The following is a 14,328-nucleotide window of genomic DNA, read 5'->3' as shown; positions in this document are numbered from 1 at the left end:
TCAAAAACTGACTATAATCCTACAAGGAGAAAAAAAAATGTGTCTTCAATAGAATAGAAAACCTTCAAGCATTTCTGATGAAAAGACCAGTGAAGAGTAGCATCTTTGAAATGCAAACACAAGAGACAAGTTAACCTAGAGCACTAATAACTGGAAATAAAAGGAGTGCCCATCAATTGAGAAATGACTGAAAAAATTATAATATGCAAATGAAATTGAAAATTATGCCATAAAAATTAATGGATTCAGAGAAATCTAAGATTTCTATGAATTAATACAGAGTGAAGTGAGCAGAAACAGAACAGTTTGTATGATTATTACCGTAATATAAAGGAAAGCAACTTTGAAAGATTTAAGATCTCTGATCAATGCAATGACCAGTTATGACTCCAGAAAGACTAATGATTAAGCATTTTCAGAGAAGACCAAAGTATGAATTCTTGACTAAATTTGTTACATGGGAGGCTTTTATTGTTGGGGAAGGTGGGGAATTGTTGTGAGGTCAGAATGGAGGGTAGTGATAGTGATGCAGAAAAAAGACAAAGGAGCATCCATGAAACATTTACGATACACAAAAGAAAGTGGAAGGAAGTTCAGAAGGGGACATAAACACATAAACAAGTAGATCAGTTGAGGGTATCACCAGCTTGCCAGTCATCCAAGTTCAAAGTCTAGATGTTGTCTTCAACCCTCTACCTCTCTCTTACCATCTCCCCACCCCCATATCCAATCTATTGCCAAGGCTTGTCAATTTTGTCTTCGTAATATCTCTCATATATAACTCCTTCTTTCCTCTGACACTGCTACCACCCTGGTGAAATTCCTCATCACCTCACATCTGTACTTCTGCAATAGTCTGCTGGTAGAGCTCCCTGCCTCGAGTGTCTCTTCACTCCAGTCCATCCTCTACTCAGCTGTAAAAGTGATCTTCCTAAAGCTTAGGTCTGACCATGTCACCACCACCCACATTCATTAAACTCCAGTGGCTCCCAATCACTTCCAGGATCCAATATCAAGCCTCTGGAATTCAAATCCCTTCATAACTCCCCCCCCCTCACCTTCCCAGTCTTCTCATACCCTACCCCAAGCCTGCCCAACATATAGCCCACCAAAGGATTTCAGGTGGCCCAAGAAAAATGTAGAGGTTATAAAAGAAAGAAAAGATATAATGAGTGCTTTGTCCATGCCCCACTTACCCGCCTTTCACTAGTCACTATCGTGCCCATCACGTAACATAGTGGGTAGGTTGTCACTGCAGACATGCTCTTGTTTTTCACATGATATATACTGACTGGTACTATTGTGTTAAATTTAATATGCACCTTAAAAACAAACTATGAGGACAAAGCCATATAATTACTTTTTATGTTTCATTTACATGTGAAAATGTAAATGTTTCTTGATGTTTGTCAAATTTATAATTTTTTAAATTTTCCTTAAAAAGTTATCAATAAAATTTTTTAAATGAACATGAATGTATTTTGGATGGTTGCCTCTGCACCATAAAGACATTCTATAATATGGGGATCCTCAAAAGAATTTTCCTATCTTTTATAGGGACCATTTCAAGGATCCCAATCCCTTCACCCTTCCAGTTCTGTCTGACCCTATATTTGAAAACAAAAAAGAAAGGCACTGATGACTTACAATGATTCTAGGAAGGGAACAGGTAGAAGCCAGTAGTACTGTCCTCATTTGATACTTGGCTTGTCCTACTATGGTCTCCAAAAAAAAGAAAAAGACTTTCCAAAAACAAAAATGTTCTTCTCTGAGCTGTAAAGTTTCAGCCAAAAAAAAAAAAAAGTAGCTTTCCAAGAAAGCCAGTCTGTACTACATAATGTAGCAGCTACATTTCATTCTTGGATTCGTTCATCATTTCACACGTTTTTGTTTTGTCTCCCTAGCTCCTCTCCTTTAATAATCAGGAACTATGTCTTTGATTCCCAGCATGGTAGACGTGATTAAAAGAACACCAGATTTGAAATCAGAAGACCTGGATTCAATCCCTGCCTCCTCTACTTACTGGTTGTGCCACCTTGAACAAGTCAGGTATCTTGCTGAGTTTCAGTTTCCCCATTTTACAAATGGGGACAAGGAAGCATTCATCTCTTCCTCAGAACTAATGAACCAGTGTAAATTATGGGAGTGCTTGGTAGAGAAGAGCAACCTGAGTTCAAATCCCACTTATCTTGATTACTCCCTATGTGACAAGGCAGGTCACCTAACCTCTCCGGGCCTCAGTTCCCTTATCTGTAAAAGAAGGGGTTGGACCAGATGATCTCTGAGGTTCTTTTCAGCTCTAGTTCTACGATCCTAAGTAAGGTACTTTATAACATAAAGCCCAATATAAATATAAATTATTATCATTCCTCACACACCAAAGAGTAGAGTGTTTGTGCTTAGCCAATCAACCATGATTTTTAAAGTAAGGAATGTGAAAGAACAGAAATAAGGGATTTGTGTCAGGGGAAGAAAGGAATTGGAAGGGAAGAAGAAAGGTGGAGATTAAAAGTAATGACAAAAAGGAAAAATAATCAAGGAATGGCTCAAAAAGCCAATACTGTAGCCAAATCTAATAGAAGAATCCTGGATGACTTATTAACGTGCGGGAACAAATGAAAAAGAGGCATAATGAAATGGAAAGCCATCACCCTACATAAATCTAAGCTGGTAGGTATCAAGGATACCCAAAGCCTAAAGGAGTAACCCAGATTTCCCAAGTTCAGCTGCACCAAGTACTATCAAGATATAGAGTATCACAAATAGGAAACTTACTTTACCCTAAGCACAGCCCAGTGAGACAAGCCAATGATAGATATACGAGGAAGAAATAGAACTAGAATGAATTGAGCCTGCAGAAGAGAAGGCTAAGGGGTACCTCAATAAATCTTAAAACATAGTAAGGATTCCAAAACGGAAGACAACCAGCTTGTTCTCTATTTCTAGCGAGGACCAAACCAGAAAAAAGCTTTAAATAGTCATGAGGAATGTACAACAGACACAAGTGAGGCATCTCCTGATGATAAAGGTTGCTGAATACTAAGAAAGGAGACACTGATTTGGTTAGAGTTCTTTAAAAGAGATTTTTAAGACAGAATCTCATCTCCCTAGGATGCTTTGTATGTCATTCTGTCTTAAGGAAGAAGGATAAACAAGATGGCCTCTCAAAAGTTTCTTTTGGTTTTCCAAGGATCTTAATATCTCTTCTTAAATTATGTGACTCACCCAAAGAAAGTACAGGGATAATCAATAGGAACATAGGATGTTGGCCACGCCAAAGCTGGAAAAGAAAATTCTCCAAGAGAAAACACTAACCAGGGTTTTCAGAGGCTGTGAGTCAATATCCAAAACAGGGAGGGAAAGAGTCAACATGCTGCTATCCCTGTGGTTCTTCACATTGCAGTCCAGACAAACCAGGGACTCACGTATTGTGATAGTATACAAGTTCTTCAGCCTCTCTGACTGGAAAAAGAAAGAGACATCTTAGCAGAGGCTCAAGTGAAAACTAGAACTGCTTATCTTCTCTATTTCTACCCTTTACTTCTTCTTCTCAAACATTGCCCTTAATTTTTACCTTCCTCTTCCTCCTCCCTTATCCTCAATGAAAATGATGAACAAGACACTTATCTTTAAACCATCTCCTTCCTCCTTTTCTTCTCTTACCTTCTACAGGAAGCCTTTCCCATTCCTCCTTAATTCTACTGCCTTTCCTCTGTTGCTTATCTCTAATTTATCCTGCATGTACCTTGCTTGTACATAGTTGTTTGCACGTTATCCATTAGGTTTCGAGCTCCTCTAGAGCAAGGACTGTCTTTTGCCTTTCTTCATGTCCCCAGTGCTTAGCATGGTGCCTAAGATATAGTAAGTGTTTAATAAATATTTATCTGCTGACTCCTAGCATAAGTAGCATTTCAATTTTTTTTTCATTCTAAGGCCTTACCAGCTCTGAGTCTGTAATTTGGCTCTGGATCAAGTTCCAGAGGGTCAGGAAGAGTTGGGCAGCATCATGATCAACAAACACTGCCAAAGGAGACAAAAAGGCATTATCAGTGGTCTGACAGCTGTCTCTTGTCCTTCTCTCACTTCTCACTCCTGCTGGTCTCCATTTGGGAAGCTGTTTGTACAGGACATCATTCTGACATCTGCTTTCATGAAAATGGCAACTCATTGCCCTAAATGTGGCATTCCATCTCCATTCCCAATCATGGAATCTCAGAATTGGAAATGACCTCTATAATCCAAACCATATAGGAACCGCTCCATACAGTATCCCTGGAAGATAATCATGCAGCCTCAGCTTGAAAACCTCATGTGAGGGTGAACCCACTAACCTCCCAAAGGCAGCCTATCCTTCTTCAGGATAGCTAAAGGGGAAGTCTTCTCTACATCTTGTCATTTTTTTTATAGACTAAATATTTTCAGTTCCTTTAACTAATCCTTATCCAGCATGTTCACATACTGGTAACTCAGCTCTAAATATGCTCCATTTTGTCAATGTCCTTCCTAAAATCTGGTACCCAGAGCAGGACACAATACCTCAGTTTATTGGAAAAATCAGAGTTGTTCTATCCCTTATTCTCTTAGTTGCCCTCCTATGGAAGCTCTCTAGTTTATCAATCTCATTCCTAAAATGAAACCCAGAATTGAACACTGTACTTCAGCTATAATCTAACTAAGGCCAAGAATCATAAAATCACAAAATTTGAGACTTGCAAGGGACCACAGCTACACTCTAGTACAAATCATACCCCAAAGGAATCTCTGCTCTAACATCAAAAAATGAGAATAAAAATAAAAATAACAATGGCTATCATTTATATAGCACTTAAAGGTTTGTAAAACACTACACATATTATTTCATTTGAGCCTCACAACAACTCTGTGAGATAGGTGCTATTATTACCCCAATTTTACAGATGAAGAAACTCAGAAGGAATGAGGTTACATGACTTGGCCAGGGTCACACAGATAGGAAGTCTCTAAGGCAGAATTCAAAGTTGGGTCTTCCTGACTCAAGTCCAGTCACACTACCCAGCAGCCTGCACCAACAAGCGGTCATCGAACCTCAGATTGAACGCCTCCAAGGAAGCGTTCCCATGTCCTCTCAAAGCAGCCCATTCCCCTTTGGCCAACTCTAATTCTTAGGAAGTTTTTCCTGACATCAAGCCTAAATCTGGTTCTTTTCAACATCAACTTTCTACTCCTGGCTCTGCCCTTGGCAACCAGAGATAACAAGTCTGATTCTTCCTTCGAACACTTTCTTTCAAACACTTAAAAACATCTATCATAACCCCATATGTCTTCTCTCCTCTGAGATAAACATGCCCATTTCCTTCAGCCAAAATTCATATGATATAAACTCCTGAACCTTCTGGTTGTCCTCCTCTGAACACTCTCCACCTTATCAATGTTCTTCTTAAACTGTGTGGCTCCCAGAACTGAGTACAAAATTGTCAGCTCTTATCTGACAAGGGCAGAGCTCAGTGAGACTATCCTATCTATCCCTGGAAGCTCTGCATCTCTTAATTCAGACCATGGTGGCATTAACAGTTTTTTTTGACTGCTGCATGAGTTTGTAGTCTACCAAAACCCTTAGATCTCCTTCAGCTCAATTGTTGTCTGACCCTGCCTCCCTTTTATACACAGGGGTGATTTTTTGGAACCCAAATGTAATACTTTACGCTTTTCCCTCTTGAATCTCATCTTATTATGTTATTATTATTATTATTATACTATTAGATTATTATTATTGTTCAGTCCAGTGCTCTAATTTGTCAAGATTGCATCCAGATGGTCTTACAGTATATTAATTGTCCCTCCCAGCTTTGTGTTCATCTGTTGATTTGATAAGGATGTCATCTTTGTATTGATTCAAGTCAGTGATAAAAATGTTAAATAGGCCAGGGACAAGCCCCAAACCCCAGAGTACTCCACCAGAGACCTGCTGCTATACTAACATCAAACCAATAATTAATATAATTCATTATATCTAGCCAGCCAACCAGTTCCAAACCCATCTAAATACGTTACATCAACTGGCACATAATAAGCACCATATAAATGTTAGTTATTTTTATTATTATTTCTATCTTTTCCACAAAAACCAGTGTGAAGTATTTTATCAAAATACTTTACTAAAATCCAGGTAATCTGTATCCATAGCATTCTCCTCACCTACTAGTTTAATAATTCTGACAAAAAAGAAAATGGGGTTAGCCTGACGTGATACGTTCTTAATAAAGTCATGCTAGTTCTTTGTAATCAGATTTCATAATGACCCATTCTAGTGTTTTCCCAGGAAATGAAGTTCACTGGCCCATAGTTTAGAGACTTCAAAACATTTGAAAAAGAACATTTGTTCTTCTAAAATCTCATAGTTTTTCTCCCCTTACCATTGACCTTTCAATTATTGCTGCCAATGGTTCAGCAATCACAACATCAATTCTTTCAAGAGCTAGAATATAGTTCATCTAGGCAAGGTGACTTGAATCCCTCAAGCATAGATAAGTGTTCTTTTGCTATCACCTTACTTATTTGGAATGTCCGTTGCCTGTTAATATTACTTCTATTCTGTGGCATAGAAGATGGAAAGCTGACCCTGAAACCAAGAAGATCTGGGGTCGTATCCCACCTCTGACAAATATTGGCTGTGTGGTTCTGGGAAAGTCACTTAGTGCTTTAGAACACTCTCCAAGATTGCTGTAAGTTGCACAGAAGATGCCAAGCTATATCGGTAGATGAAGTCTCCTCAGTTGGGAGCTCCCTGTACTAATGAAATCACAGGTGCCTATCCTCTATCCATTTCCAATGAAAAGGTGGTTCTCCTTGGCAAAGATAGTTTAAGAATTAGTGTCTCTCAACATAGCAGAGCCAAAGACCCTCAAATTCCTGGATGCAGCAATTTTGATTACCCAAATCACCTTGAATGGGTCTTATACTCACCCTTACACACATGCACACAAACACCCATCCTCACCCTTTCTGCCCAACCATAAACAATAGCTAAATGACTTTCTTACATGGAACATTATAGTTTTGCAGACAGGATGCCAGCTCCACAGGCCGTAGTGCCCTCACCCGGCTGTCTTGCATCTTCTCCAAGAGCAGAAGTAGCTGGTAGGGGACACTTCTCTTCCGCTCCTCCTGTTCCCTAGGCATTGTGATACTGAAAAAGCAGAGAGGTCACATATTGTGAGGGTTCCTGGAACAGATCAGCTCCAAATAATACCCTTTCAACAAGAAGACAGATACAATCATTTCCTCACCACCATCACCACCCCTTACCCTTCCTTACTATTACACTAAAAGCCAACCCAAGAATGAGAGTGGACCATAATGTCATTCTGGGAGCCTAGAGTCATTGTCAAACTTTCTGCTAGATACAGGGAAGCCAAACTGTAGGTTCTCTACAAGAGTTAGAGTATCACACCTCAGCACCTAGAAACTAACAAAAAACAGTACAAAACAGAAATAAATACCCTCACACCCATTTCCCAGAACCTGGGTAAAAAAACAAAGCAGAAGAAGGAAGTGGTTCAGTTCATGGTTTCACTAATCCAGTTCACGGCTCCCACACAATGGGTAAACCATGATCTTTACCCTCTGGACAAAGCAGGAAAAAGTTTTCAGGAAACAGACTCTCCAGTCTGGCCAGTTTCAAACAAGCAACCTTTCCAGCTATGCAGTCAACCAAAGGTGGCTACCACCACTCATGTGGTAGGGAACCGAGGAATCCTCCATGCTAAGAGATCTAGGCATGCCTAAGCCAGCCCAAGGCAGCTACATAGTACCAGGCCTGGCATCAAGAAGACTCATCTTCCTGAGTTCAAATCTTGCCTCAGATATTGACTAGCTATGTGACCCTGGGCAAGTCACTTAACTCCATTTGCCTCAGTTTCCCCATTTGTAAGATGACCTGGTTTGGAAATGGCAAACCACCCCAGAATCTTTGCCAAACGGGGTCACAGCGAGTCAGACATGATTGAACAACAAAGGCAAGGCCCAGTACATTGATAAAATGAAAAGTAATTCATTAACAGAGAGGCAATCAAGAAAAAGCTCTTGTAGGAAACTTTCCTTCCCCTCCTCCAGTTCCCTTGACACCATGATCCTGAATAAATAGAGGAGTCACATATGGTGAGGGTTCCTGGAAGAGATCCACTCCAACAAACTCAACAAGGAGGCAGACAAAACCTATTGTTAGTGGTTAGATGGAACAGAGACTCAGGAGAGCACAACTAAAATTGAGGGAAAACCATCAGAGGGCATTGGAGCCATAGGCAGAGAGCCTATATACCTCAAAGCCCCTCAAGGGTATCGGAGAACCCCAGGGTAGAGGTGAAACATGACACACTGAGCATTTAGGCAGTGGGGGAGAAAGTAGCCTGTGTTACATTGATATTTTATTTATTGCAATTTATTGTGTATTTTCTTAACAATCTTCATGTTGTTTATCCCAGTAGAATATAAGGGACAGGGCTGTTTCACTTTTGTGTATGTATTTCTAGTACCTAGCAGGGGAGGGAAGATTATGGAAAGAAGAAAGGGAAAGGGAAGCAAATAAGCATTTATGTAATACCTACGATGTGGCAAGCACTATACTAAATGTTTTTACAATTATCTCATTTGATCCTCACAACAACCCTGGGAGGTAGGTGCTATTATTATCCCCATTTTACAGATGAGGAAATTAAGGTAAATAGAAGTTTGGTGATTTGCCCAGGGTCATGCAGCTAGTAAGTGCTTGAGGCCAGATTTAGACTCAGATCTTCCCGACTCTAGGCCCAATGCTCTATAGACATTTAATGGATGTTTGTTGAATTGAAGTAAATTTAACTGAGTAGTCCAAACTTACAAATAGGGACAAGATCAAGCACTTGGAAGAAAGAAGCAGAACAAGGAGATTACTTGGGTGTTCTCGAAATTGGATCTGGAGTCAGTGGCCCTGACTTAAAATCCTGGTTCTGTTATTCACTACCTATATAACTTCGGGCTAGACAATCTCTAACATCCTTTCTAGTTTTAAATCTACTATCCTGGGCAGCTAGGTGGCCTTGGAGTCAGGAGGACCTGAGTTCAAATCCAAGACATTTGACACTTACTAGCTGTGTGACCCTGGGCAAGTCACTTAACCCTGATTGCCTCACTAAAAAAATAAATAAATAAATTTACTATCCTAAGAGATGTTGACAATACAGAAAATAGACACTGAATCACTCTATGGCTGTGTCTCTGGTTGAACGGACCCTCTTCAAGCAGCTAAAGACCTAGCCGGGCAATGACGGAAGAGGTCAATCAAGTATAAACTCTTGGAAGACAAACACTGTTTTATTGATACGTGTTTGTATTCCTGGAGCAGAGCACAGTCTTTAGACGTGATGCTTAATAAACGGTTATCTAATTCAGGAGGCCCCCAGCTCACCATGAACGATTGAAATTTTCCTGTAAACATAAAAGAAAATACAAATTTATAATTTACCATTCTCAGCCAAAAGCTAATGAACTACCCAGAAAAAGGACTCACTTCTTCAAGATTTTGGTGAAATTCAAGTTCATGATGAACACCTGGAGCAAAGAGTTGAGACAACAAGTCTGTCCGATGTTGTACAAACCAACAGGGCCTGAAACAGGGCAGAGACCAGAAAGAATAAAAATCAGCAAGATCAGAGCATGAAGGGATTCGTTCAAATCCGCAAGTATTTATTGAGCATTAACTTCACACATAAGGGGACAACTGAGGTAGAAGAAATAATTTTGGCTTTGGGGACTTTGCATTCAAGTGTGAAATAAAAACCATAAATACATGAAAAGTTAAGTAACAATGAGAGGAGAGATATCACAAGGAACATGTGATTAACAGTTTAATGAAGTACAAAAAATAGTTGTTAGGAGAACAAGGGGGAAAGAAAAAGGATGTTTATAGGGAAATTGAGGCTGGACATTCTGATCTGCAATCAGCTGCTCTGCCTGGTTTCAGCTCCATTAAAGATGCCTCCAAGGTTAAGCTCATCACCTCTAATCTCATCACCATTGCTGCTCACTCCCTCAGCCTCCTCTTCCCTCTGGATGGAGGGCTGGCTGTTGGAATTCAGAACTCCTCCCAACGTCTTCCTTTGTAAAGGGCAGAAACTGGACTTTGGGACTCACTTCATTCTGCATGTGCTGCTCTTCCTGGTTTCAGCTCCATAGGACAAGATGCTCCCATGCTGATTACCCTCTAATATTTCCCCACCCATCCTGCTTTCCTGCCTCTTTTTGTGTCCTGTCTCCCGCATTTGATTGGAAGCTCCTTGAGGTCAGGGACTTTCTTTTTTATTAATTGTATCCCCGGCATTTAGCTCAGTGACTGGCATATACTAAGCAATTAATAAGTGCTTACTAGATTGGATTTATTGGACTTGGGCTGGATCTCCCTACCTCTTTTGTAGTTCTTACCTCAAGAATAGAACAAAACAGGCCAAACTTTGGGTAAAACAAATGGGATCACAACCTGCCTTAAATGTAGTATCAATTTCCTCTGAAAATGTCCATTTCTTATAACACAATAATGTTCCTTTATATGCCACAATTTGTTGAGAGTTTGGATTTTTTCCTCTGAAAAATTATCTGTTTATATCCTTTTATCTATTGGGGATGGCTTTTGGTCTTATAAATTTGAATCAGTTCCTTATGTATCTTGGAAAGGAGACCTTTAGCAGAGAAATTGTTACAAAGATTTTTCCCATTTATCTATCCCTTCTGACTTTTACTACATTAGATTTGTTTTTGTAAAAAACTTTTAAATTCTATATAATCAAAATTTGCCATTTTATCTTGTGATTCTCTTTATTTAATCTTGAATTCTTCCACCATCCATAGAACCAAAAGGTAATTTCTTCCTTGCTCCTTTAATTTGTTTATGACATGGCTTTTTATATATGTTGTGTATCATTTGGAGCTTATCGTGGTATATGGTGTGGGGTATTGGCCTAATTTCCACTACACTACCGTACAGTCTTCTCAGCAGTTTTTGTCAAATGATGAGTCCTTTACCTAGTAACAGCGGTCTTTGATTTTATCAAACACTATGCTAGTGAGTTTGGTTGCTTCTATGTGTTGATTACCTGATCTAGTCCACTGATGGACTGCTCTTTTTTTTAAACTAGTACCAAATCTTTTTTTCAATTATATAAAACATTTCCATTTTAGTCTTGTATAAGACTCAAATAAAAGAAAAAAAATGAAAGAAAATGAAAAATAGCATGCTTCAGTCTGTATTCAAATAATATCAGTTCTATCTCTGAAGATGGATAGTATGCTTCATCCTTAGTCCTTGGGGATTGTCATGGATCATTATATTGCTGAGAATAGCTAAGACATTCACAGTTCTTCATTGCACAATATTGTTGTTACTGTGTACAATGTTCTCCTTGTTCTGTTCACTTTACCATGCATCAGTTCATGTAAGTCTTTCCAGGTTTTTCTGAAATCATCTTGCTTGTCATTTCTTATAGCACAATAATATTGCATTACAATCATATACCAGAGCTTGTTTAGCTATTCTCCAACTGACAGACATCCGTTCAATCTCCAATTCTTAGCTACCACAAAAAGAGCTACTATAAATATTTTTGTACATGTAGGTTCTTCTCCCTTTTTTTGGACGTCTTTGGAATATAAACCTAGCAGTGGTATTGCTGGATCAAAGGATATGCACAGTTTTATAGCACTTTGGGCATAGTTCCAAATTGCTCTCCAGAGTGGTGGGATCAGTTCACAACTCTACCAACAGTGCATTAGTAAACCAGTTTTCCCACATCCCCTCCAACATCCAGCATTTTCTTTTTTTGTCATATTAGTCAATCTGATAGGTGTGAGGTGATACCCCAGGCTCGTTTTAATTTGAATTTCTCTCATCAATAGTGATTTAGAGCATTTTTCCATATGACCATAGATAGCTTTGACTTCTTTGTCTGAAAACTACTTGTTCATACCCTTTGACCATTTATCAATTGGGGAATGACTTGCATTTTTATAAATTTGCCTCAGTTCTCTATATATGTGATAAATGAAGCCTTTATCAGAGATACTTGTTGCAAAAAATTTTTTCTCAGTTTTCTGCTTTCCTTATAATTTTGGTTGCATTGGTTTTGTTTGTGCAAAAGATTTTTAATTTTATATAATCAAAATTACCTATTTTACATTTTGCAATGCTCTCTATATCTTCTTTGGTCCTAAATTCTTCCCTTATCCACAAATCTGATAGATAAACTATCTCTTAATTTGTTTATGGTATTACCCTTTAAGTGTAAATAATGTACCCATTTTGATCTTATCTTGGTATACAGTGTGATATGCTGGTCCATACCTAGTATCTGCCATACTGTTTTCCAGGAGTTTTGTGAAATAATGAGTCCTTCTTCCAGTAACAAGGGTCTTTGGTTTTATCAAACTCTAAGCTAGTGCGTTTGATTGCTTCTGTATATTGATTAGCTGATCCAGTCCACTGATGAACTTCTCTCTCTGTCTTTTTAAACTAGTACCAAATCATTTTAGTGATTATATTTTGTACCACAGAGATCTGGTATTTAAAATAAAAATCTAGTTAGGGAAGCATTATACAAAACATGTCTTATTCTCCTTTAAAGGCAAGACCTATACTTTATAGATTTTTATATTCCCACTGATGTTCTGCACATAGCAAGCATTTGGGAAGAAAGACTATCCCAAAAACCTAAGCCCTGATTAATTTAACACATCACTTTCCTCTAGGATAAAAGAGAAGTGGCCATATGAAAGAGAGGGAGGTGGTTGCTGAAAGAGAGGAGAAGGGGACAGAAAGATGGGAGAGCTCCAATGACAAGCTCTATTTCTCAGTTTTATTCTCCATTGGAGCTATGTGGGGACAACAGAAAAAGAATATTTTTACCTTGCTAGACTCTTCAATCCAGTCTTCTGATAGAATTACTTATATCACAGAGATAAAAGATATTAGAATAACAACAACAATAATTAACTAGGATTTATACAGCACCTACTTCATGCCAGGCACTATACTAAACTCTTTACTAATCTTACGGCAGCTTCCTGGAGATTCTGCCTATCCTAAACTCATTGTAAACCGGAGGGGACTTGATTTTCTAAAATCTTAGAAACACAGGAGCTCTCTGACTCACTCTCTCATAAATTGTAGAGGGGGGCAATACCTTGAGCCAGAAAGAGCAATGGTTGAGGATTCTGGGCGCCATCTTGAATCTGCCACTAACAAACTGTATAACTGGGAAAGTCATTACTAAACCTCTTCCAGCCCTGGTTTCCTCATTTATAAAATAAAAAGGTTGTAACTAATCCTCTCCAAGGACCCTTCCAGCTCTAATGATCTTTGATTCTAAACTCTTTCCCTTTTTACATGACCTTGAGATCAGCACATTGTATATACCTTGATGATTATTGAAGAAATCACCATTCATTCACTTCAGCATTCATAAATCAAGGGCTTCACATGGGATCAACAGGAAAGAGAAGACTAATAAAGTGAAAAATATTAAGGGAATGAGAGATGCCAAATTATTGATCACCAGTTGTTAAAGTCATGAGAGCTTTATTGAAAGCCCATACTTAGTATATTGCAACAACTTTTGTGTTCTTATGTGACTGAAGAGGGAGAAAAATGAAGAGGAATAATAACCTTTATGGCTGTCTCCAGCACCGCAGAGGTATCTCAGCTGCTCTGTCTTCCTCTTCATGGTAGTTCTTTATCCCAAGAGGATTTGGCTCCAAGTTCAGAGATTCCACTGGTTCTGCTTCTCACGTTCTATTCAAAAGGTAAGATACCTTGCCCATTAATCACCATTAGTGGTAGCTCCCAAAGCACCATACTACAAGCCTGTCCTTAATACACAGATAGGCACTAACTAGTGAGTATAGTTCATAGGAGCCCCCAGTGCCATTATCTCTGTAAGACATAAACCAGGCGTAAGTGGTGGGGTAGGAATGAGGAGGCAAGGCCTAATAAAATGATCTTTCTGTCATGATCAGCTAATGATGGAACCAATTTTTAAAAATTAAGTTCTGAATCCTGATAAACCTTAACCAGATCCTAGAGAGCTCATAAAAAATATAGGGCTGAATGACTAATACAATTAATATAAATATAAAGGTAGATCAGGGCAACTTCTAATCAAATTAAGAAGTTTTTCTAAACAACCCCATAACCTGCTATAAAAGAGTTACCCAAACAGGATATAAACATTCAGCTAGGTTGTATAAAGGATAGACTTATGGACCTAGAGTCAGGAAAACCTGAGTTAAAATCCAGTTTCAGACACTTACTATCTGTGTGACTCTGGG

General features: G+C 38.8%; 1 protein-coding gene across 6 annotated transcripts in view; it reads right to left on the bottom strand.

Annotated features, from left to right (window-relative positions):
* Positions 1-14,328, bottom strand: part of USP18 (ubiquitin specific peptidase 18) — a 47,145-nt gene that overhangs the window by 20,632 nt on the left and 12,185 nt on the right. For 4 of the 6 annotated variants that reach the window (XM_027857334.1, XM_027857330.1, XM_027857331.1 and 1 more), the window contains exons 2-5: positions 9,524-9,620; positions 7,020-7,165; positions 3,941-4,020; positions 3,316-3,462 (exon numbers count right to left, since the gene is read on the bottom strand). In XM_027857334.1, coding sequence (XP_027713135.1) covers positions 3,316-3,462; positions 3,941-4,020; positions 7,020-7,165; positions 9,524-9,620 — 470 coding nt within the window. Of the gene's footprint in view, positions 1-3,315; positions 3,463-3,940; positions 4,021-7,019; positions 7,166-7,294; positions 7,397-9,523; positions 9,621-13,666; positions 13,793-14,328 lie in introns of those variants that run through there. The other 2 variants (XM_027857333.1, XM_027857336.1) reach the window with 2 other exon arrangements.

Source organism: Vombatus ursinus, unplaced genomic scaffold, assembly GCF_900497805.2.
Source record: "Vombatus ursinus unplaced genomic scaffold, bare-nosed wombat genome assembly UNPS02012082.1, whole genome shotgun sequence".
Taxonomy (NCBI): domain Eukaryota; kingdom Metazoa; phylum Chordata; class Mammalia; order Diprotodontia; family Vombatidae; genus Vombatus; species Vombatus ursinus.
This window is presented reverse-complemented; position numbering and strand designations above follow the sequence as displayed.